Source organism: Haemorhous mexicanus, chromosome 6 (assembly GCF_027477595.1).
Source record: "Haemorhous mexicanus isolate bHaeMex1 chromosome 6, bHaeMex1.pri, whole genome shotgun sequence".
Classification (NCBI taxonomy): Eukaryota; Metazoa; Chordata; class Aves; order Passeriformes; family Fringillidae; genus Haemorhous; species Haemorhous mexicanus.
Window position 1 is genome coordinate 31,493,222 of NC_082346.1, and position 23,403 is coordinate 31,516,624.

A 23,403-nucleotide genomic window follows, 5' to 3' on the forward strand; every position below is an offset into this window, starting at 1 on the left:
TTGCCAGGAAGGATACTTGTCTCCCTACCCAGCTGAGAAGGACTATCCCAGTCCTTTCCAACTGGCACACACCATTGCACCCTAGAAGCATCTCTGCCTGCTCCAGCAGCATCCCTCCTGAGGCAGCCCACAAACCCATGCAGGGAGCTGGAGTATGTGCATCTGGGAACACACCCAGTGAGAGACAGAGGAGGGACCAGGCAAGAAAGGACACTCTTTTCAGCAGAGGAAGCAAAGGGGAATAAGAACAGGCTGAAACACTTATTTCAAAATGGATTTTATTCCAGGCATTAAACAGATTCTGGCACATGCTTTTTTTTTTGAAGAAAAAGGAAAACTAATCTGGATTCCACATAAATGACATCTGGCAATGTGCAAGTTACAAGTGAGTGGGAAAAATAAACCTTTTGAATCCAATTTCTGTACAACAGTAAATTCAGCTCCTCTTAAATAAACTCCCATTGGTCCACAACACAGGAAATTACAGTGGATGCTCTGATACAGTAACAGCTTTCTTTAAGGGTATGACCAATGCAAATTCTCTGTCTTGACAGTCTAGGGGGCTGTTTAAAGTAAACAGGAAAACAAGAGTGAGCAGCTGCTTGGTCTGACTGTTACAATAGTCAGTTTGTTTGAAGAAATCCTAACAGACACCTGTTACAAAGCATGGCACTGGGTGGACCTTGGGGAAAAAAAGTAGAGATAGCATTGTTCTTCCTTCCCTTCAGTGCAAGGGAAATGTAGAGTATGCTAATATTGAATTTGAACAAGATTTTGTTTATTCCAAGAAGAAGTTCAGTTTGCCCACACTTGATAGCAGCCTTTTGTAATGTACCTCATTTTCAGCAACTGCAAAAATACTTTGGAAACCAGCAGCTTCCCAAAGATGATGTGTGGGGAGGTCTGAGTTGAGCTAAAGCAATGCTTTAGCTGACAGAAGAGTGAGCAGTTGGGAGGTGACCGGGTAGAATTAAAAAATGAAACTCCAAACTCCACAAGCAATTTGAGTTATTGACATCTAGCCTATGTCCACCTTTGCCCCTTCCTCCCCCAGGCCACAGCACCTGAAGAAGGAGTGTCCCATCCTCAGCAGCCCCAGCTTACAGCCCAAGAAGGATGCCAGTTCACACTCTGCCAGGAGAGCAGTAGGAAGAGAGGCACAAATAAATCAACACAGCCAGTCCAGGCATGTCTGCCCCAGGAGCAGTCAGCAACCTCCAGCATGGGGGCCAAACACCCAGTCAAGGGCAGCAGTCACCGTGCTGACAAGAGCCCTTTGAATTAGGGCTGGCCCAGAGCTTGGAGACTGGAAATAAGCAGAGCTTCTGTGGTCTGCAGCAGTCAGGAGCATTGCTTGTAGAGGAGCTGGGTCCTGGTCCCAGAGTGGTTATGAAGGAGGAACTGCAAGAAAGCTGCACACACACAGTGGGAGCAGGAAGGAAGGAGGCAGGACCTGGTAGAGGAGGGAACATGCTGTTAGCTGCAACACATAAGCTGCTGGAGAGTGAAATGGGGGGAGGTCAGATGGTCCATTTAGGCTGTTTTATGAAAACATGTAATCCTTTCACACTTCATTGTATACAGAGCTTACAAAGAGTACCTGCTCAGTGACCCTTCATCTGTCCTTGCATCAATATTTTTCAAGCCAAGTAGGTAAGAACTTGACTGTTCCTGTCTCCTACTGCATAATGATGTTATTCTGAAAGGACCATCTCCTGTATATTCTTGTTTAAAAATGCAGTAGCTAATAGGATGGCATCTCTGCCCTCAATGGGTCTGTCTGGCCCGCTCTCATTCCATTTCTAGGCTATTTTCCTTCTTTCTCTGCCCTCTCCTGACCCCACTGGTTCTGGCCCAAAGCATGTCTTTACAGGGGAAGAGAAATCACTGCAGAGTCAGTGCCCTCATTTCCACAGAGAAGAGCAGCTGCACCATTCTGTAAGGATCAAAAGTAACTCCCTCATGAGTTTTCACAGTGCAGGCAGGTCATTCTTCTGGCTAATCAGGGCTGAGATGGGGATCTGATATCAAAGTGAAGGGGAGACAGGATAAGAGCTCCTGCCACATGATGGATTTAATTTTTTTTTAAACCAAGAACAAAAAAAAATTGTCCAGTTTTCACACTAAGCACATGCAATGTATGAAGAACATTATCTGCTCTTTTGTCAACTCTTTGGGCTAATACCAAGCTAGGAGAAAGAATTAAAAAGAGATACAAACATGATCAAAAGCAAACAGCTGGTTCAGAATCCAAATGAACAACCTCTTTCTTCTACACAGATCAGAAAGGATCCAGGCAAGCAATTGCTTTATGAAGATGGTCCCACCATCTGGTTCCCTGTCAGGTTCTTAGAAAGGAGGGTTGGTATACAAAATCTATCTCAAGAGGAAAATTTAACAGATCTAGTTAGGAGAAGGTAAAGTTGTGGGGACTTTATTTGAAGCATCCCTTGGCAGGTTTGAAAACCCACATGTGGCTAGAGCTGACTGGTAACTGGGAGCAGGATTGGGATGCTAGCTAGAGACCACCAGTGTCTTTGGTATTTCCAGAACACAAAGGAGCCTCTCTCAGGCCAGTCCTACATTGTGGCAGCATTTGTGCAGGGGGCAGTTTCAGCTTCATCAGCTAACCTCTCCCCAAGGTGCTCATCAGGAAGAGAGAAAGGGTCAAAAGTAGAGCAGCCCCAACCCTTTTGTCTCATCTTTCTCAAAGAGAGAAGAAAAAGCAACTAGACAAGGGAATGGGTGGTTTGTCATGCCAGGCTCTGTTCACAGGGGCTGTGCAGAGATGGAGAGACAAACATGAGAACTGCGGCCCTGCCCAGCCAGCAGCAAGAAGTCTGCTATGACCTAGGGGCTGTCCCCTTCTGTCTCTCACAGTGGGGATCTGGGTGGGCTCCTGCCACAGCCTGAGCCATATGCAGCACCTCTGTCTGTTGCGCTGCCCACGCAGCTCTGTGCACCACCTTTGGTGTGGGCTGCAGTGGGCAGTGGCTGGCAGCACCAGGAAGAGCAGCCAGAGAACAGTCCCAGCTTCCCTAACAGCCCCAAGTGTTGGCACCTGTCTCTGACTGGCTCTACCAGAACATGGTACCCTGAACCTTGGAGGCCACTCTTGGAGGCAGGGCTGGCCTTCCACACATAATAAAAGCTGAAGAAAGACTTCAACAGGGAATAGTCCCTGAAACAACCCCTGGTTAGGCTGGTACAACAGATTGTCCCTTTTGCCAGCTCTCTTGTCAGCACTGCCCACCCTCAGCACATTTGGCTGTAGGGCAGCTTCTGTGGGCAGAGGAAGGAATGGGCCCCCCAAAAAGAGGTGACAAACCTGCCCCCAGGACCTGCTAGCTCCTTCCCAGCCTCTCCACTGATCATGATGACTCTTCTGGCCAGTCCTCACTGAGAGACATAGGCATAAATGGTGCATGATGTTAGAGCAAAAAGCCAGGGAAGCTGAAGAGCTACCAGTGTTTGTACAAGCATAGCCTAAGCTGCTGGACTGAAGGTTGTGCACTCTGGATGCAGAGAAAGGAAAGGATGGGGAGAGCTCCGAGTACTGGGCTGGGTCCTCCTCCATCTCTAGGTGCAGCTGCGCACAGGCATCAGCTACAAGGGAGAACTTAAGACAATAGATGGGAAGATTTTGACAATTATCCTGATTCCTCTCACCCCCAGCTTCTTCTCTGAAAAGCTCAAAAACATCAAGTGCTCAGCTGAAGTGGTGGCTTACTGATGAGCACAATGAAAACATTCAGGGTCAGACATATAAAACCATTCCTCCCTTCCTGATCCCCCTCTGCTCCCAAAGTCTCATGCACAAAGAAACAAGGAGATCTCTGTGCTACCATCATGTTGCTTGTAGCAGCTCCCACTGTTGGCCAGGTACACCTGCTTGGCAGGGGTTGGTCACCACTCTTCCAGTCTGGTTTTCCAGGCAGAGACCGCTGACAAAGTGTTGAATGAAACTGCCTTTCATCTTCCACTTCTGTGAGAAGAGACAGAAAAATCAGGATGTTACTTCCATTCCCCCACAGAACTGTGACTTCAAGCTGAGGGTAATCTCAAGTAAATTCCAACAGCTGGGGAAAATGAAAATCTGGGCATGGGGCAGCATCTCTAAATCACTGGGTTCCTGTACTAATGATACGTGCAGTTAGGTAGGATTAGGGTTTTGTTGAGTTACAGGGCTGGATACTCAGAAGCATCTAGAAAGCAAACAACAGTAGTGGTCACAGCACCAAGCCTTGGCTGATTTCAAGAGGCACCTGGACAATGCTCCCAGGCACATGATGTGAGTCTTGGGGTGTCGTGTGAAGAGCCAGGAATTGGATTCAGTGATCCAGATGGGTCTCTTCCAACCCAGTGTATTCTATGATTGTGTGTGATGCTATCAACACAAAAATCAGCAACTAATGGCATTTTTAAAGCATATTATAGTCACAGTTTCTGGGCCATTCTCTGTCCTTGACACCAAGATACTCACCAAAACTTGAAACCCTCCTATGATTGCTTTCCAATCCATGGAAAGCAAAGCACTGACATGTCTCCCAACACTGAAAGCAACCTGTCCACATAAAGCAAGAATCACACTTCCTAATGTTTGACTGGATCTCTCTCTTATCCATTGTTACCTCATCTCTCCTTTCATCAAATTCAAAAGGTCTCATATACAACAACCCTTTCCTGAAGGTCCACTTTGGTTGAGCTACTTATCAGGAAACAAAAATGTCCTAACATTGAATTTGAAATTCTGCTGGGAAAGGGCTGTACCTTCCATCCCTCCTGGAAAAAACCCCAAACCTGGGAACATTGTGATTGATAATGAAGAAAAAAGTAGGAATGAGTCTGTGGATTTGGGATCTCCCAGATGAGGCAGTGTCATTCATCTCCAGTGGGGCACAGCTGAGCTCAACAGGTTGAGAAGATTGAGGGGTCCAGGCTCCAGGGATTTTCCCTTTATTCTTTTCAGTCACACAGATGACCCAGTTAGAATTGTGGTCTGGGTGCTCAGTCAGTAAAGAGCTTAGGAATATTATGAGGATATGCTGGCTAACTCATGAGACTGATGAAGAAAAATAAACAGTTTGATAATACTGATGGACCTCAAGAAAATTGCAGAAAAGATAAGCAAAGGGAATTTTAGAATTTCCTGCAGTATCTGGACAAATGTCAAAACAATGTCAAAACATACAAACATTTTAACTCTTGGGTAGCATAGCAAAAAGGACTGCCACATGCTGTGTGGTTTAAGATATTCAGTTATGTTCACATATTGCTGGCAGCTGTTATGTGTCTTGGAGGGCAGGGCAGGGCAAAGCCCAGAGTAATCTGTTGCTCCTGTATCATGTATTTCATCAAGTCTAAATCCCAGAGGCAGCATCAATTTGCAGTATTGCTAGCCCTGCCTGACAGGACAACACTAAAGGAGAGCTGTTTGTGCAGCAGGAAGAAGCTGATTTTAACGGAGAAGGGGGCAGAGGGATGCAGAGATGATGGGCAGGAAGATACAATGCAGTCTTTGCACTACAATGCCCTCACCAGCTGCTGCAACTCACTGCCTACACAGGTCCCAGAGCCATCTGGCTCCCATCTGGCAGAAGCCTCCCTACAAAGAGCTGAGGAAGAGTTAATATCATAAAGCAGCAGCTGTAATGATGGAGTGCAAAGGAGGGGGTCTCTTCCCCTGGCAAGCTGAGCTCTGTGCCAGGCTGGTGCCATTGCTGCATGACAGCCTCCCCACCAGTGTCTCCCAGTGCCACAGACACCCAGTGAAGAGCCTTTTGACCTTCTCCAAAGCACACCTACTTCCTTGCCCTCCACTTTCCCACCACCTCTCTGTATTTGTGAATTCTCACTCTCCATGTTCTGCTGTGCATGTGTGAGAGGAAGCTGCCAGCTGCCTCTCCCACACACCCCACAGCTCACCAAAGACCTGCTGGAAAAGAATATGCTGAGATTTGAGATGGAGGACAAGGCCAATTATCAAGAGACACTGGTTTTCTTCTTCTTCCTCACTGTTCAGGAGAAAACCAGCACCACTGGAGGCCTGCTCATGTTACTCCTTCAGATGAGAGACCTGCTACTGTGGCAGCCATCCATGCTGAGCAGGTACCCACTGTGATGTCTGCAGGGAGAGTCTGCAGCAACCGGCTCAGCAGGACACCAGCAGCACTCCCAGGAGCACATCTGCTGCTGCTAACAAAATCAATCAGCTTCTCAGTGAGTCACACCACTGGAAAGCCCAGCATGCCAAGTCACCCCAGATCCTTCTGTTCAAAGTAAAGTGGGGCAAGGATGGGGAAGGGAAGGAGGAGAGAAGGTGAGAGTTGAAGGTGAGGCTCATCTGGGCTGCAGGGAGGTGCCATGTACGTAGCTGTTATAAAGCATACCGACAGTAAAAGCCAAAGTAGGGCTCCTCATCTCAAATGCATGGGCTACTTTCACAAATTTTACCTATTCTGATCATTCACTCTGCTTTTCTGCCCTTCATGAGATACCACAGCAACTCCCCTGACTTCACCTGAACCTTTCACAAGGCAGAGCACAGGACTACCAAAGACAGCCCAGCACCCTGCCCTGCAGGGACACGTCATATCTCAGAGCTCTCAGGAGGGTGGGCAGTGGCAGTGGATGGGAACAGGAGCTAGGACACTCATCTCCCACTGTCAGCCACCTCAGAAAGGAGCCATTCAGTCTGAACTAGTTGCCTGGTGACGTAGTTATGGAGGGGTCCAAGGTACAAGCCCCTTCTGGGAGGGCCCAGCTTTCTCCACAGATCACAAGGGAAGCCTGGACTGGTAAGTTTTAAATGATAGCAGTAATTGCCGTCTTTAGCAAAAAAATAAACAGAGTAGACACCTCTTGCATACACATTACAGGGAGTCCTCTCTTCCCCTACACCCAGACATTATGACTGGACTGTATGTGGAAGGAAAGCTTTTGGAAGATACAGGCATTGCTCAATCTAAAAACTTTGGGCTTGAAAATCCTCTTTGGTATACCTTTCTTGTATAGATGGAGATAGTACAGTTTACTGGTCAGAGTAGGTGTGAAGATGGAGGAAGAAAAAAAAGAATCAATTTTTTTCTTTGAAATATTGGGTCTTGATCCTCTTCCCCAGTGTCAACTCAAAATTGCCCCCAGTTTTTTGCCTATCTCTCTCTCCCTCTTTTTTATCTATCATTTCAGATTAGTTTTAGTGTCTGGATAGAAGCATTCCATATGCACTAACTAAGAGTAAAGTCAGAAATAGCCAGTCTTCTTCTATCCAGTATATACAAGAGCTGAAATTGTTTACGCTAGTCTAATTTTTCAGGGTAATCAAAAGTTTTCTTTTAACCCCCAGTCATCCAGGCAGTGCAGGGTTTCTCTCAAAATCCTAACTGTGAAACTATGGAATTGGCCAAGTTCAGGAGGCACAGCTGAGAAAGGCAAATTTTGTTCATGAGGGCTGAGATGCTTCAAACAGAAATGTATGGAGAGCTGATAACTGGAGTAGCCAAGGATGCTGTAAGCTGTAATTGAGTGTATTTGCAGAGCCATGGGCAGCCTGAAGCTGGTCTTGAACAGTAAATTTTAAATATATGAGCAGAGACAGAAGATGGAAAAGCTCACATCAGCATCCAGCAAGTACTGTCTTCCTTTGAGCACTTAAATTTGTAAAACTAAATCACAACTAGGAGAAACTCTTGTCTCCTGAAAACTACTTTCAAGGTATGGCATATTGCCAGTATTGTTTTACCTACTTATTGTCATGAAGGTGCTGAGTCGGGTGCTTTCAAAATAGACAGGCTTTCTCTGCTTTTCTTTTCAGATACTTTATATAAAGTTGCATTCATCTTCAGGTAATATTCACTGAGAAGTAAAGTGGGAAAAATTTCCCAATGGCATACAAAGGGATACAGGATTTCAAACAGTGTTTGTCTCACAAGAACACTCTCAGTGTCCTCATTTTCAGGCTGAGGTCACATTCCTCCAGAACATTTTAATGAAATATAGCCTTTTAATAGGATTTCTCAGCATTTCTTGTTCTGTTGGGAAATATTGTGCCAATGTTTCTCATTTTCATTCTCTTGTTTTAGGGTCTGACTCTCACTTTGCCTTCTATTTGTCCTCACTATAACACAAATTAAAACACCACTCCTACTGTCAGTCAGAGCCAAAAAACAAAGCTGAAGGCAATAATTTATTGTGCATTCAGCTAAAAACGCTATTCTCCAAATAACATTATGGATAACATCCATCTGCTTTGAAATCTAGTTCTGATTATCCAGAATAGCTTTTGGCTGGTCTTCTGCTAGCAGTGCCAGCTGTTGCTGTTGAATGATCAACAGGATCATGTTGCCAAATAGATTTCATTTCTGCTTTCTTTCAACCCAAGGGAGTCTGACAGCACCAAAATTCATCTGAGGCGTGACTATTGTCTCATACCTTCCTGCTTGCAAAATTCTAGACTTATTTTGAGGTAATACTCTAAACATAAACCACAATACTTTAAAGCCTCCGCTAGAGTATTACCTATATGTCAGATGGACTGGTTTTAGCACTCAAAATTAACAAAAAATTATCTGTCCTTGGGACATGCTTAATGCAGAACAGCTGTGTAGCATGGGCACAGCTTCAGTATGTTTGAAAGCAGAACCCGACTTTAGGAGTTATGTGGTGCTGTCATAATGATCTAACCAATCTACTCCCAGGGCACTAAAAACCAAAGCTACCACATATACCATCTTTTGTCAGAAATGTTGATTTTTCATGACTCAGACACAGGCATGAAATCTATATCCAGAAAAATCCAAACATCTTTCACCACAGATCTCTGATGACAGTGACAGGAAAGATGTTCAAAGCTGGACTTCCATTACTTAGGATACTGTACGTGTGATGTGTGTGATGCAAGTTGCCCATGCTCGCCCTCCTCTACTTAGACCACATCACACACTCAGGGCTCTTACCTGTCATTTCCAGCTCTGCAAAGTATCTCATCTGCCCTCCCTCCAACCTCTATTCAGCTCCTCTGACTTTCTGAGAAGCCCACTTGAACTGAGAAGTGGGTACACTCATGCACAATGTGGAAGCACTGCTCTCCTCCAGCACTTGCACTCTGGGCTGTGAGTATCCATAGGGAGACAAGGTAAGCTGCAGGGCACCTGAGGGAATTTGTTCCTTCCAGCTCTGCTCTTGGAAATCAACCTCTCAAATATCAGGGGGAGAGAGAATGGAGTAGTTTACAAGATGACTGACTTCTAGCTAATTAAAATCTAATGTCAGTGTTAACAACAATTACTGTTGTGTTTATGGAACGAAAGAACCATAACAACATTCCCTAGGAACACAACAAACTTGAGCATTGCAAGTAGAATTGGCTTTACAAGCAGAAATCTGAAATGGGAGTTTGGGACTACAAAAACCACCCCAACGTTTAAGAGCATTTAAACCCCAATTACATTAAAAATTCAAATGCAATTCTCCCACTTCACCCCACCTTATCCATTCAGCTGCAAGGCAGTTCGGAATGGCAGCTGCAATTCAAATCAGTCTCTAATTATTTGAAATGCTTAAACAAAATCCTTGCTTAGAGTCAGATGGTTAAAGCATCTGCTAGGTCGAGTCCTTGGTGTAAGTGCAGTTTGCTCACATAAGGTAATGGAAAACAACAGCTCACATTCTTAAGCGTTTGTATGTCTTTATAATGAGCCTGTACATAATCAACACATCAAGACTCAATAAATCCTATTCCAGCAGCAGAATAAGCCAGCTTGTGTTACTATGGATTAACCTCTCTTCTGGCTTCTGATGCAGCCTGGACTCCACCCTCCTTGAGGGACCCTTGTCCTTCAGTGACAGAGGAAGCAGGGAAAGACAGCTGATTTTGGCAGCTGCTGAAGTCCTCTCTGCTGCCAGGGAGGAAAATACTGAGAGGCACACAAGGAGAAACTAAGTGACCTAATTACACAGCAATGGGATGAGTGATTGCCAACAAGAAAAAGGAGCAGGCAAGCACAGCCCACCTGGGATACCGTTGCAGATTAATCCAAACTGAGAGATTTCCCAGTGTATTCATGGTGACAACTCTTCAAGGCATTTCTGCATTAACAACCTTCCAGAAGAAAGTCTACACAGGTTTTCCATAAATGGGCAGGACTGGATTTCAGTACTTTCTTTCAGGAACAACTAATTTCAAGGATTCATATAGTATTAGAAAGTACTGAGAAAAGAAAATGCTGCTGAGAACTGGTCAAAGCTGAGCCATCTTCTACCTTTGGGCTATCAAAACAACAGACATGTCAGAAAGCAGAGTCAGCATAGCCTTAGATGACAGAAAATTTGTTCTCTTTTGGTGTAGAGGGAAGCATGGAAACTAGGAATGAAACAAGTCCAATCTGCTGTCTGCCAGTGTTGTGTTGCTCCCTTTTGTGCTTTGCCCAGCTCTGATAAACAGGCACATCACATCCCTGCTTAGGGCACCCCAGCCATTGCAGAGGCCATCCCTTAGCTAGTGTTGTGAGGCAAAAGGATTGATTTGTCCTGACAGATCAGGGATGCACATCTTAGAAACAACATAAGTCAAACAGCTGCATTTTGTTGGGAACATTGCTGCTGTGTATTTTTCCTCTAGGGAGCAGTTCAGGTGGAACATACAGTGCTTTCAGTCAGTATCTCTTTAAATGAGTTGCATGCACTCAGTTTTAAAAGTCTGCTCACATGTCCAAAGACAGCACAAAGAAGAACACAGGTATTTCACTTCAAATTGAATACACAAATGATGGCACACACCACCCTTCCCTTAGGTATCTCAAAGCAGTTGCCTCCTCTACCTCTCTTTGGTGCTATGCTTCAGTCATGCACCAATCTGGCTGCACATAAACTCATCCAAGAAGCAAAGTTGGGGTGCTGCTAAGCTGGAGCCAGCCAAGCTCCAAGGGTCCAGGCAGAGCAGACACCCACATATTGCACCTCCTGCTTGGTCACACACTCTCTCATGCATCCAAGCTTATGAAACACACCAGAGAGGGAGATGCAGAAGATGGGAAGGACTTTAATGTGCTTTGGTAGTGCTGGGTTTGCCCCTGCTGAGAAAGAGGTGCACAGTTACCCACCTGTCTGCCGTCTTTTTGATTGCAAGCTTCCAGTGTGATTTGAGAACCAGTAGAGAAGGAGGCAATGGAAAGACACTTGTCCTGTTGTCTAATTAAAGGCTCACTGAATATCCACTCCTTTGGAATAAGAAAAAGAAAGGTTCCTTTAGGATCCCAACAGTGATCAATGAGGGAGAGAGAGCTTCTTCTATCAGATATTCAACAAACCTCCAACTTCTGTTCTCTTCCTACAAAAGGCTCCCTGGGAAGACTACCACAGCAGATGTCACCTGAACAGAAGTTTATGCTCAAGCTTGGTGCATCATCACCATTTCAAAGCCTGCAGCTGGCTCCCCTCACTATCTGAGGTGTTGATTAACCCATGATCCCATGCAATTCTCGGCTCTGCAGCTTTACAGATTCAGGCCTACAAAGCAAGGATGATCCTGAGCCCTGACATACATGATGTGCAACTGCTTCTGCATATTTTACACACCAGACATGTTCTCTAACAGGTATCTGGGACATATAGATTGTCAAGCAAAGCAAAACACGTGCAAGCATATCCATATATCACCAGCATGCATAAGGGACAAGTTGCTTAATTTTTTCCTTCCTCTGACTAGATGGGTACCTGATCCAATCAAATGTTATTACTATATTTTCCCCAAGGAAGAGATACAAAATACAGTAAGTTTCAGAGATTTCAAATGGTAATGACACAGAGCAAAGAATCAGGTTAAATGGCACACTGAATGCTGGCTGCAAACTAGTTTTCAACAGTTAACACATGTGAATACGAATTTTCTGGCACAAAATACCCTACTGTGACCCTTAACTTTCTCAAGCTGCTTCCCTGCTGCTTTCAGTCACCAACAGAGAGTATGAGTGCAGATCTTCAGCTTGTATATACCATCACAGCTCCACTGCAGTTAGGAGAACTGCAACATGTTACTGCCACTGGGGCCAGCTATTTAAACCCTATTTGTGCTTTATACTGGAACACATCTGCAACACAGCACAAGTCAAGTCATCAGCAGCTACAAATGAGCTGGCAGAGCAAGGAAAGTTTCTAATCCCAAAAAAATCTCCTACCCACATGCCAGGGTACTAGCCATGCACAGCCCCAAAATGATTCTCAAGGAGTCTGTCACTCCCTGAGCATCTAAGCACCTGTTGTCCCTGAGAGATGAAAACCTTCACATTCTATGCCTGACTGCTGAGTCTGTTGAGCCAACAGAGCTCTGACAGATGGGCTTCTTTTTTTGCTTATTACTAAAATCATTACAGGGTCAAATTCTCTCTTCCTTCACCTCCATATCAACCCACCAAGGCCAGAGATGCCTCTTCATTCAGATAATTAAAAGGGTAGGAGCAGGAAAAAGCACCGAACTGTAGCCTGCCTTACCTGAGTGACAGGTGGATTGTTCACTGACCCTTTACAGCTTCCCATGCCAGCCAACACATTCCCTGTAGTATCCTGTGCCTGAGACTCCAGACAGTTTCCTCCTTGTCTAATTATTCCTGGAATCAACTCTTTTTCAGGAATCCTTGAAATAAAATGACAGTCGCATGGTACTTCATACACAGAAATGACCAAATTACTTCCACATTTTTAAGGGCTTAATTGGCCCCTGACTGAATGTAGTTCCCTATATTCGACAGAAAATGAACAATATCATGCTGTCCACTGGAAATATCTGGAGGAGGTAAAAATCAAGTGAGAACTTGGTCAGAGGACTAGTACTTTTGTTTCAGAAGGCATACCAAGCTCTTTAGAGGTACCCCAAGCAGTTTAATGCGATGATTCTGAAATTCTGAAAGAGGCTGTTTCCAGAAAAAAGCCATATCCACACTGACTTGCTCTGCTTCTTCCTCCCCCTTTTTCAGTCTTCTCCCCAGCTAACACGTATTCTTGCCTCATTGGTAGGAATGCAGGAAAGATCTGTCAAGGCCAGACTACAGCTGGATGTTTCAGCCTCCACTCAAAGCCACAGACCGAGGTGTAAAGATGTGTTGCCTTTTCTGAGGTGTACAGATGTGCACATGCCAACAACACAGCTCTACCCAGGCTGCCTCCCAGCTGGGCAAGGACACAACACTTCTGTGTCCTAACCCAGGGCAGAGGAAGCCACAGGGACAGCTGCTTCTGGCATTCCTTAGAGCCTTCTCTGAACCACCCAAACCTCTGCACTGAGGTTGTCCAGTTCTGCTTGGCTCAACGCCCTCCAGACAGAGCATTCAATGGGCAGAGACCAAGTCAAAACTGGGAGGGCTGTAGTGCACTGGCACTTGTCTCCACCCCACATCTCTGAAAACAACACTGTTGCACATTTCCAAGGGACAGCTGTTTGGGGCAGAACAAAAGGCAGACCTTTTGCAGAGCTGTGACAATACAAGCCAGGAAAACACAGGAGGTTTCTCACCAAAAAGAAAAACAGAGAAAACCTTTTCCAAGCATAAGTCTCTCTTTTGCCCACTGCTGTCGAGGCTCATGTTCCCATCGTGACCCACTTCCCAAATCCCTCAGAGATTTCTACAAGCAAAGAACTGACTCACTTGAGCTCAGGGTAGACATTCTCCAGATACCACTGGAAGGATTTACAGTTCAGTTTGTGTCGCAACTCCACCCGGTCTGCAACACTGGAAACACAGGCAGCTTGCTGAGAATAAGGCAGTGAGCAGGAGGGAGGGGAACAATGAAGATTGGCCAGGAGGTTTGAGGGAAATTACATTACATTTTGCCATTACTCATTCTCCCATGTAACTGTTGCTGCGTTCAGAGCACTAGCAGTGACCCGAGGTGAAGACAAGGAGAGAGGCAAGTGGCAGGAAATAGAAATGGAAAACAAACACCTTCAGAGAGCTGCTCTTGCACTTCCTTTGGCTCAGAGCAATGGCAGGGCCCAGGTCCTACCTTGTTAAATAATACATTGCAGTAAAACTGCTGTAAGATCAGGAAAGTGTTTGTGCCCCTGGGTGCCCCTGTAGAGGCATACCATGAAACCTGCACAACAATCATCTGCTGTAAAGGCCCAGAAAATGTTTGTGCTCAGGTACATACAGATGATTAATTTGTGTGTGCTAAAGCGTGTCTCTAGCTCATGGGAGCAGGTCTAGGCTCAGGTTTGAGAACTGAGACCTGAAGAACTTAATTATTTGTTCTTAAGCAGTCTGGAAAAAGGGGAGATTAACTCAACATCTCAGTAGCTGTCTGCTGTGGCAGTCCTCCCACTGCTGATTTGTTTGGCTTTAGCTGGCTGAAGAAGAGGATTTCCCTCCAGCAGTCCTACTGAGCAGTGAGACCAGGAAGTCTTGTCTTTAAGCTATAACACTGCATTTGTGTGTTGGGAAGGAATTTCAGTGGTACCCGTGTACCTCTCCATCCTCAGCCCACAGAGGCCACTGTACATATACATGAGGCCACATACCTCAGGGGAACATTCTGAGATTTCATATCCACACCAGAATTGAGGGGAAGGAGGGTCCATTTTAGGGCCAATTGTCAGTGATGGTGTCAAAGGCATTTGCACTCTAAAATCTAGATTTAATGCAGGTTCACAGAGCTGTTACTACAGGAAATTGCCTGAAGTCAAAGTCTTATGCTCTGCTCCAGCTTTTTTCAACCAGTGCCACCTGTAAAGTCACTAGGAAGTCTGTGCAAACAAGAACTGCAGATTTTGCCACTAAAACACATGAGCAATATATCCACACACAATATGCAATAGTCTGTTTCCTTCACAAGCAGCAGGGTTCCTTGCTATGTGGTGCCAGTCCAGCTGCTGCAGTCAGCTCAAGGGCTGATAAATTAGGTAGGCAAAGCTATTTTTATGAAGATATGTAATGCATCATGATAATAAAGCAAAGTGTACAGCAAGAAAAGTGATCTGGTTGTCATAAATAAGTAGGAGATGCATCATTATCCTGTGCAAACAGCTACACATTTGAGATACAACCACATTTACCAAGTCCCTACACTGATACAACAATAGCCTTTTGTTCACAGGCAGATAAACCCACAGAAATGCAGCACTCCTGGGATTTTTACATTTATTTGGGAGCCATAGGAGTTTGAGAGCACAGACAGCAAGCTCTCCTCTCATCCCAGCTTTGGTGTCCATCATCGATTTCTGGGTCACAGAGAACTGTTAAGCTGATAACAATGAATTCTGTGTGGCCTGAAAACAGCTTTAGCAAAGGTGCTGTAAGAAGCACAATTCTGCAAATTGTGTTTCTAAATCTTACCATCAGCCATGCTCTCTCCTGCCCTACAAACCAGACAAACTACCCTCCATCCATCAGGAAAGTGGGAGTGCACCAAGTGCAACATGCCCCATGTGCCAGCCAGCCACGCTTGCCCTGGGATTCTCCATCTGCACAGGAACTTCAACTCGAGCTCAGGATACAGCTCACATTTCCCCAACAGCTGCATGCTGTGATCGAAAAATATTCCTGTCTAGCCACTTCAAATGTCTGGTCTTTTAATTTCATTACAGATCCCTTTGGCCTCCTGCTAACAAATGATTTATGCAGTGTTACAGGGGAAAAAATTAAGTGAATTAGAAGCAAACCTCATTAGCCAGACACTCAAGCTACAACCTCCCTGGCAAGGCAGGCATTCAGAGCACCTTTATTTCTCTCACTTAGCCTCAGAGAAGACCTAAAAACTATTTCTTGCTACCAAGGGGTTTAGCAGAGCCCTCCCACCAAGGTCTGGGGCAGCTTACCTTCCAAAGGACTTGCCAATAGCCGAGGGCCGGGCCTCGTAGTAGTACTGCTTGTACTCATCCATCCACACCTCTGCTGTGCGCTTGGTGTTCCTGCAGGGGGAGAGATGCTGTGCTGAGGAGAGGCTCTGCTGCAGAACCTGCCCTCCCCGCCCTCCCAGGAGCAGGCACTGGGTGGGCAGACCCAAGGCCTGTCTGCCAGCAGGTGGTGGGGGACAGTCCCAAACACAGAACTGAGTAGGCAGTATGCATGGGTAGAGATTGATTGTGTTAGGACTACAAAGCCTTGGAATGACACTTCAGAAATTAAAAATTTATTAGCCATTGTTTACCATGACTTTTTCACACATACTTCCTCAGCAGAGACACCGGGCCTGACTGTCACCATCACACTCATTTACAGTATCCCTTTTCCCAGATTTGAATAACGTTATGGGATAATTCAGCTTGGAAAGCAGCTCTGTCTAACCTCTAACCTCCTGTCCAAATCAGACTAGCCTCACATTAGGTCATGTTGTTCAGGGTCTTGACTGGTTGAGTTTTGAAATGTCCATTGATGGAGATTTCACCATCTCTCTGCAGCCCTGAAGCAGTGCTTGACCACTTTCATTGTCAAGCACTTAATCTAATCTCTCTTCTCATCTGTCCTGCAGCAGAAGTTGTCCTCAGGGTTTATCTTAGAGCATGTACAGCTCAGAGACAACAGAGATGCCCAAGGGCTGCTGATACCCCCACACACGTCACAGGGCAGCATGTGTGAATGGCCAGGGTGTCTCTCTGGCATCCTGCTACCCATGCTCCTCACCAGACACTGAGAAGGAATGAGAGACACTAATACCAACAACAGAGAAGGGAACAGGTTTTGTTCACAGAAAACAGCAACTCATCCTTCCCTTGAGAACAGATGCTCAGCCACAAGCTGTTCTCCATTACCAGGGAAGAGCACAACAAAGATTTCAGACTTATTTAGACATGCCCAACAGGAAGGTGGCCTGGCTGCTGCCAGGAACTCCCCAACACCTACTTGATGTAAGTCAGCGCGTTGCCCTCGGGGAAGTCGTAGGGATGGCGCTTCCTGAACACGTGTCCCACTCGACTGCAGGGAACAATCTCCAAGCTGCCACCGCACATCCACACTCGGAAAGAGAGCTCTGGAAGAGACCCCAAGAGTCATACAGCTGCAACAGTTCCGAGAAGGGCAATTCTCTTGCCCTTCTGCTCTAGTTGTATTGCCTGCAGCAGTAAAATCAGGGAAAGCAATGCCATGGTGAGAGCAGAGAAACTGTCCTCCCTTTGTTAAAAGGGAGGCAACCATTGCAGCTCAGGGACTTCCAAGCCTTCTCCAGTCCTGCTCCTCTTCGGTCTCATTTCAGTGAGACACCTTTGCGTTGGTGTCTCACTGAATTGAGACAAGGTCTTCAAGGTTGCTCAGGATGTCAGGCCCTCAGAATGGCATTTGGCAACAGATTGAGACCACTCCCACACACAGCCCCTGTCTTGGACTTTGTTACTCTCATCCCTGCACACAGATGGAATTAGAAAGGAAGAATTTACTCTGTAAAGCAAATAATGTGAGGAAGAAAGGGAGTTTAGAAGACAAGGGAAAAGAACAGAACAAGATGAGGGTATAGGGAGTCAATGTCTAGAGCTAAGCCCTCTCCCCTCATACCTATATGTTATTCACCTTACAATAGCTCCTTCTTCTCATTTTGGTACTAATGAACTAGAACAACTGACTGTGTTGCAGTTGCCTCTGCTGGGGGAACTGCTCTGAGCAGACACCAGTCTCACATAGTATGACTATGAAAATACAGAGAGAATCCTGCTACTTGAAAAAATCCACCCTATCCTGAAGCTAGATTCAATATTTTGCTAAAGGATTGGAAGAGCATGGAGCTTTGATGTGCTGGAACTTATTTGCATCACAGAAGGTATGTGACCTTGCTCAAGCTTTTGGGTCTGTCCTCACTCTTTTAATCACGGCCACACCAGAGGGGTTTTCCACTTTCAACTCATGTGGTGATGAAAAGAGAAGGAAGAAGGAAAATGAAAATTAGCTGTGGTTTGGTAGTCTTTACCAAGGGGGCTTCATAATGTATAGACTGATTACTTCAAAAACTTTACTCAGCTTGGATCTCCCTCCAGTAATGCCCAATTTATGCAGCTCCAATGCTTAGAAATTAAAAAGAAATTATGTGTCCAGATCTAACAGATGTTTGAAACCACATACACACACTAACATCTTCCCAACCTTCATCTTTCTCCATAGCTTTCCTCTCTGCATACTGAGAGGTAGTTCAAACAGTGAGTTGCAGGGTGGGGGGAGATAGTGCATCTAATGCAGCTTCCCAGTAAAAGACCTCACTTGATTGGACTGCATTTTGTAGTATTTCTTACTAGTGCTTTTCTCTCCTGACTCTTATTCAGAGCTAATTATTTTCAGATTCTTTTTAACAGGGAGTTCCAGATTTGAAGAGAGGAAGCGTTTTAGGATTGAACAAATGAAAAAAAAACCCAAGACATAAGTTTCTGTCTGGTGATGTGTCCAGCTGACATCTGCTCTCCTGGAATGAGCTTCTGACTCACTGTGGCTTACAACAAAACCAGAACTCTCAGTCTGGCACGTGTAACTTGAAAGTGATGTCCATTTCCAAACAGAGGATTTCTCACACCATCTTAGACAGCACCACTCTCTCATCTCATCTACAAATGAGGACCTAATTCAAACAGTCCCTTCCCACTCATCAGAACATTATCAATATTTTTCCTTGATCAGAAAATCCAGTTTTCAATTAAGTATGGTAAACTGGTTTTTAAGAGGTTAAATTAACCATTGTGAATTCTTCAAGGAAAATTAATACATTTTGTTATCAAATCCAGATTGGTTTCTATCCCTATGCTTTCAGCAGCAACAGACTTGATGGAGGATGAGGGACAAGTGACAGGGGACACTGAATTTACAGAAAAATCTCCTAACAAGGCAAAACTTGCAAGCCCCTGTACATGTGGCTGAGTCACATACAGCCTGGCCCAGCCACTGCCAAGCTTTACAAGAGCTATTTCAAGGAGAATTAAACAAATTCTGCGGAGCGATTCTGTGGTTTTGATCAGCTCTATATAGAAGAATGGCTGTGAGCATGCAAATAATTTACTGATACTTATGGCAGAGAGCTCTCCTTAGCATCATGCTACTGACATATGGACCAAACTACTGCACTGGACTCCCAGGTGGGCAGAAGCAGACAGAGAAAAGCCTTAAGAAATATTCCTTCTCCATCTTTGGGGTCTACAGCTTTTACACAGTCACAGCTCAGAGGCTGGCAGCATGGCCAAGTAGCTGGCTTTGCAGCCAGGGCAGGGCTAGTGATGGCAAGCAGCTGAGTTTGGCTCTGCTCCTGAGGGACATAAGGGAGGGGATCTTCATGCCTGGGTAAAGGCTTCCTGTGACTTCTGCCACAGTGCTTAGCTGATGCTACTAGGACTGCTGAGATTCCAATGTGCACACTATTTCATATCTCTTTTTAATATAAAGAATATCATAAAACTGAGTCAAGATCTGGGAAAACAGAGCTCTCGTTATTAGATATTTTGTTTTTAAAATGTGGTACCTTGAGAGTCTATTATCAGCCTAAAATATTATTTAAAGGTTTTAGAAAGCACCTCAGAAAGAGACAGCTCTCCCAGCTGTGTTCAGAGAAACAAAGGTTTCCTCTTCCTGACTATTTCATTCTTTCTAATTGGTTCTCCAGGTGCTAGGAAACACCATACAAATCCTTCTTTGAAAGGTTTTATTTACATATCTGTGACATTTATGGAATCTATAGAAACAGATTTTTTTTTCAGTGTTAGCTACAGAGAAACCTACTTAAGTTGAGCTCCATCTTCACCATTTCTAAATTAATGCCCCAAATACTTGAGGTCTTCATGAACCTCTCTGTAAAACTCATCTTGCTTTTGTCATTAACACCTGGTGACATTGCAGCATCCCTTCACACAGGGCCAAGAGAGATGCCTGGCATATCTGTGCCACTGTTCAGTGCAAGGAGATGGGTTTAAGCACCATGCCCTAAAACAGCATGTGAGTTGACAGACTACACTGGGCCTCTGAATTCCTCAGATGTTTGTGATACCCTAGTCTGCTTCTAAATGTTTGCATTCTGAGTCTATTTGTAACCAAATTCCATTTACAAAGAGGCTTGTTTAATTAGGAAAAATATCTCTCTGACCTCAGCTCTCTCAAGCTGAGAGAGCAATTCAGATTTATCTGCAAGAGAGGAACAGGTCTAAGAAGAGGCTGCAGGCGTGGCTACCCACTTCAAAGCTGGAGCAACACAGAATGTCATGTGAAGAACTGGAGGAATATTCTCCAAAAACAAGCAACAATTTAAACAACAGGAGGCTCCTCTTTCTTTCTTGTCCTGTGGAAGCTCGTGTATAATAGCACACATGCCTGCAGGAGAGTGTAGCCCTGAGCACACACACTTTATGCTGACAGTGATACAGCTCTGACCCCCTTGGGGATTACCTGACCACGACCCTAACCTTACACTGACATGCTGATCAGACCTCTCACAAAAAAAAAAGCTCTGCTAAGCAATGAAGACTGGGAAGCAGTTGTGCATTAGTGTGTCATTCCCTTGAAACATCCTAAACTTACCAAAATTCTCTCCTCCCCAGATGTCCATTTGAGTATCATATTTTCCCAGGTGGTTAAACCAGGACTTGTCAATCACAAAGATGCCTCCTGCTATGACAGGGGTTCTGGAAGAGAAAAGAGAAATCCAGAAAAAATAATCACACATATATGTAGCCCCACAAACCTAATTTTAAAGGGCAGACAATTTGTCCAGGCATGACAAGTCATACCTCATTTAAAAGAGAAAAACAGTAGAACTGGAACGTGAGCCTGCTGCAGGTTTCTGAGATGCTTCTCACTAGATCATCCTCATGCCTTTGTTAGATGGTCTTGCAAGCACTACAAGAGTAATGCTGTGTCTTTTGCATTTATACAAATATGCACAGTGTGCAGGAATGATGGGCACTGTTTGATGACTGTGTTCACCAATTAGACATGGTGTGACAGGCTGCTGCATGTACTGCTCTGCTGTTAGCAAGCCGGTTGCCTCTGGAGTGCAAAACAGAGGCTCACAAATTACACTGAGGAATTAAATAATACTTTTCTATTACAAACAGGGAGCTGTCTCTGCCTATGCAGACAAGCACCATAACTCTTCGTATCAGGATCTGTTACATTCTACCTGTCTCAGAGCCACGTACCCTGCAGTGAGGTTGGCAACAACTGCTCCAGCCAACAGAATCTCTTTTGTCCATGGACATGCAGATTTAGTAGGTGGGAGTAATTCTATGCCCACATTACTAGGTAAGATTCAGTTTTCTGATCTGCTTTACACATGCAGGATGACTGTTTATCTGCTCCATTCTTTAAGTTTTCATCTGAAAGATGGAGGTTAATTTAAAAAACCCCAAAGTGATTTCTGAGGCATTCAGAGTGTTGAGTTAGGGAGAACACAAGAGCAAACATACATAAGAAGAGGTGGCTTGTAGAGAATAGTGATTATTGATGTGTTGATGACAGTAAATAATCACTATTCTTACAATATTCAGAGAGCAGTACTCTCACATTTAGGGTATAGACCTCAGTGCATTCAGAAAACAACATGAAGAGTTTGTCATCATCAACATCATCAACATCATCAACATCATCAACACTGGGGCATTTTGTCCTCAGCAAGGCAGTCCCTGTACTCTCCCTGCCACACTGGTGAAGGCTTAGTAAAGGTATTTGGAGAAGTGCACCCCATGTGTCAGAGTGTACCTTATAGACTGAGTTGGGTCTGTTCTGGACATCTTCTGCTCTATAGGAATCTGTTCCCACTTAAAATGAAGGCTCCAGTCAAACCCTGAAAAGGAAAAAGACATGCCAAATTGGTTTTCTTATTGTAAAAACAGTACTAATATCTTTCAGTGGTAGTCTGCACTGTTATATCACAGGCTGCCCCTATGTTCCTTCCCTGACCTCCCTCACAGTCTTCCCAAAATGGCAATAGCCTATCCTAATGTAGACCTCTCCAGCTTCTGTCTTGGCATTACAGATCTCTCCTCAACTTCACTCCACACCTTCAGGAGAGTGTTGCCAGGCTGAGATGTAATTCTATTCTAGCCAGTTTGTTCTACCAAAGGCAAACCCTGTCTGCCAGAGTTATGAGGCTTGAATCAAGGACTTTGTAGGATGTGATATATTCGGGCAAAAAAGGCCTGCAGATCACTGTACCCACCATGTCTTTCAAGACTACTATGTACTTACAGATGGCCCATGGTGGGTAGCAGAGCACAGCAGAGTCACTAACTTTATACCATTGTTAAGGGTAGCCAAAGAACAGATAGCCTTTGGCTGGCAAGCAGTGCAGAAGTGAGCCCCAGCTATAAAAGATGCAGAAGGGCACCAGGAAGTGGGGTGAACACAGGAACAGCTGCAGGGGGCTCAGCTGTGAGGGGAAAGGTGTAAATGCTTTTCAGCAGATGCCACGAGATAGCCTGGCAGATCAAAGCAGCAACTGGAAGTGCCTGTCAGACTCCAGTGTACATGCAGCATAGTGAGGACACAGTGAGATATTTAATCAATTAACTAAGTCCTGAAACTGCTTATGACAGTGATTCAAGGTCAAGAGGAAAACACTAGTTGAGTTTTGTTCTAACTCTTCAAAAGATCTGACTTGGCAAGTTGCAGAGAAAAAGGGACAGATAACCCCTCAGAAAGATCATCACTCTATTTTCTTGGAAAGCTGAAGACAGCACAACTTATTTATCATGCACCATCCCTCAGGTCTAATTTACATAAGCCATTCATTATACCCACCTCCCCTCAAATCTGCTGATGCTGCCAGGTAGGCAAAATTATCCAGGCTGATAACATCAATGATTGGACTCACCACTCGGGTATAATCCTGAGAGAGAGAAAGGGGGGAAAAAAGGGGTCAGGCTTTCTTGAATGTCCAGCAAAGCTGTCAGAGATCAGGAAACACAAAGTTGCATGTGTAAATCTTTGTCTGGTTTCTCCAATGTGGTTCTGGTAGCTGTGCAAGGGATCTGTGGCCACTAAATCCAAACATGGAGATGGTGGGTACCAGTCAGCTGCACGCCATGGATGTGGGGAATGGAGTCAGACTCCAGCACCTAGGGATGCTGCTAAGAAGCAGCTCTTTATTTCCTGCCCAAGTCACAGGGCATCAATCACTGTCCCAAGGGTTTTGTGCTTGCTTTTGATATCTACTGACAGCACACCTTCTGCTCAGCCATCCTTGAATTAGCTCATTAACATCAGCCTAGAAATTATCAAAGCCCGAATAAAGCATTTCCTAAGAAGTACTATGAATCAAGACCCCACATCAAGATTCATAGTGCAAACTTTATAATACATATGACACATTGTATACATTATAATATCAAGATATTGTGAGTACTTAATTGCCATTAAGGCATATAGACATTTGCAGTTTTCTTTTGCAATCCTTCTAGTACATAGAAATTGAACATTTTTCAACATCATGAGACAGGGCCTCATCCTTGTCACAGTGTTG

The 23,403-nt window shown here is 44.8% G+C and overlaps 1 protein-coding gene across 4 annotated transcripts in view; it reads right to left on the bottom strand.

Annotated features, from left to right (window-relative positions):
• Window positions 1-260: 260 nt before the first annotated feature.
• Window positions 261-23,403, bottom strand: part of GALNT16 (polypeptide N-acetylgalactosaminyltransferase 16) — a 75,455-nt gene continuing 52,312 nt past the window's right edge. For 3 of the 4 annotated variants that reach the window (XM_059849691.1, XM_059849694.1, XM_059849693.1), the window contains exons 7-15: window positions 22,683-22,770; window positions 21,642-21,726; window positions 20,463-20,566; window positions 16,830-16,956; window positions 15,806-15,898; window positions 13,638-13,721; window positions 12,487-12,628; window positions 11,100-11,216; window positions 261-3,985 (exon numbers count right to left, since the gene is read on the bottom strand). In XM_059849691.1, coding sequence (XP_059705674.1) covers window positions 3,848-3,985; window positions 11,100-11,216; window positions 12,487-12,628; window positions 13,638-13,721; window positions 15,806-15,898; window positions 16,830-16,956; window positions 20,463-20,566; window positions 21,642-21,726; window positions 22,683-22,770 — 978 coding nt within the window. In that variant the 3' untranslated portion in view covers window positions 261-3,847. The remainder of the gene's footprint in view (window positions 3,986-11,099; window positions 11,217-12,486; window positions 12,629-13,637; window positions 13,722-15,805; window positions 15,899-16,829; window positions 16,957-20,462; window positions 20,567-21,641; window positions 21,727-22,682; window positions 22,771-23,403) is intronic. The other variant, XM_059849692.1, reaches the window with a different exon arrangement.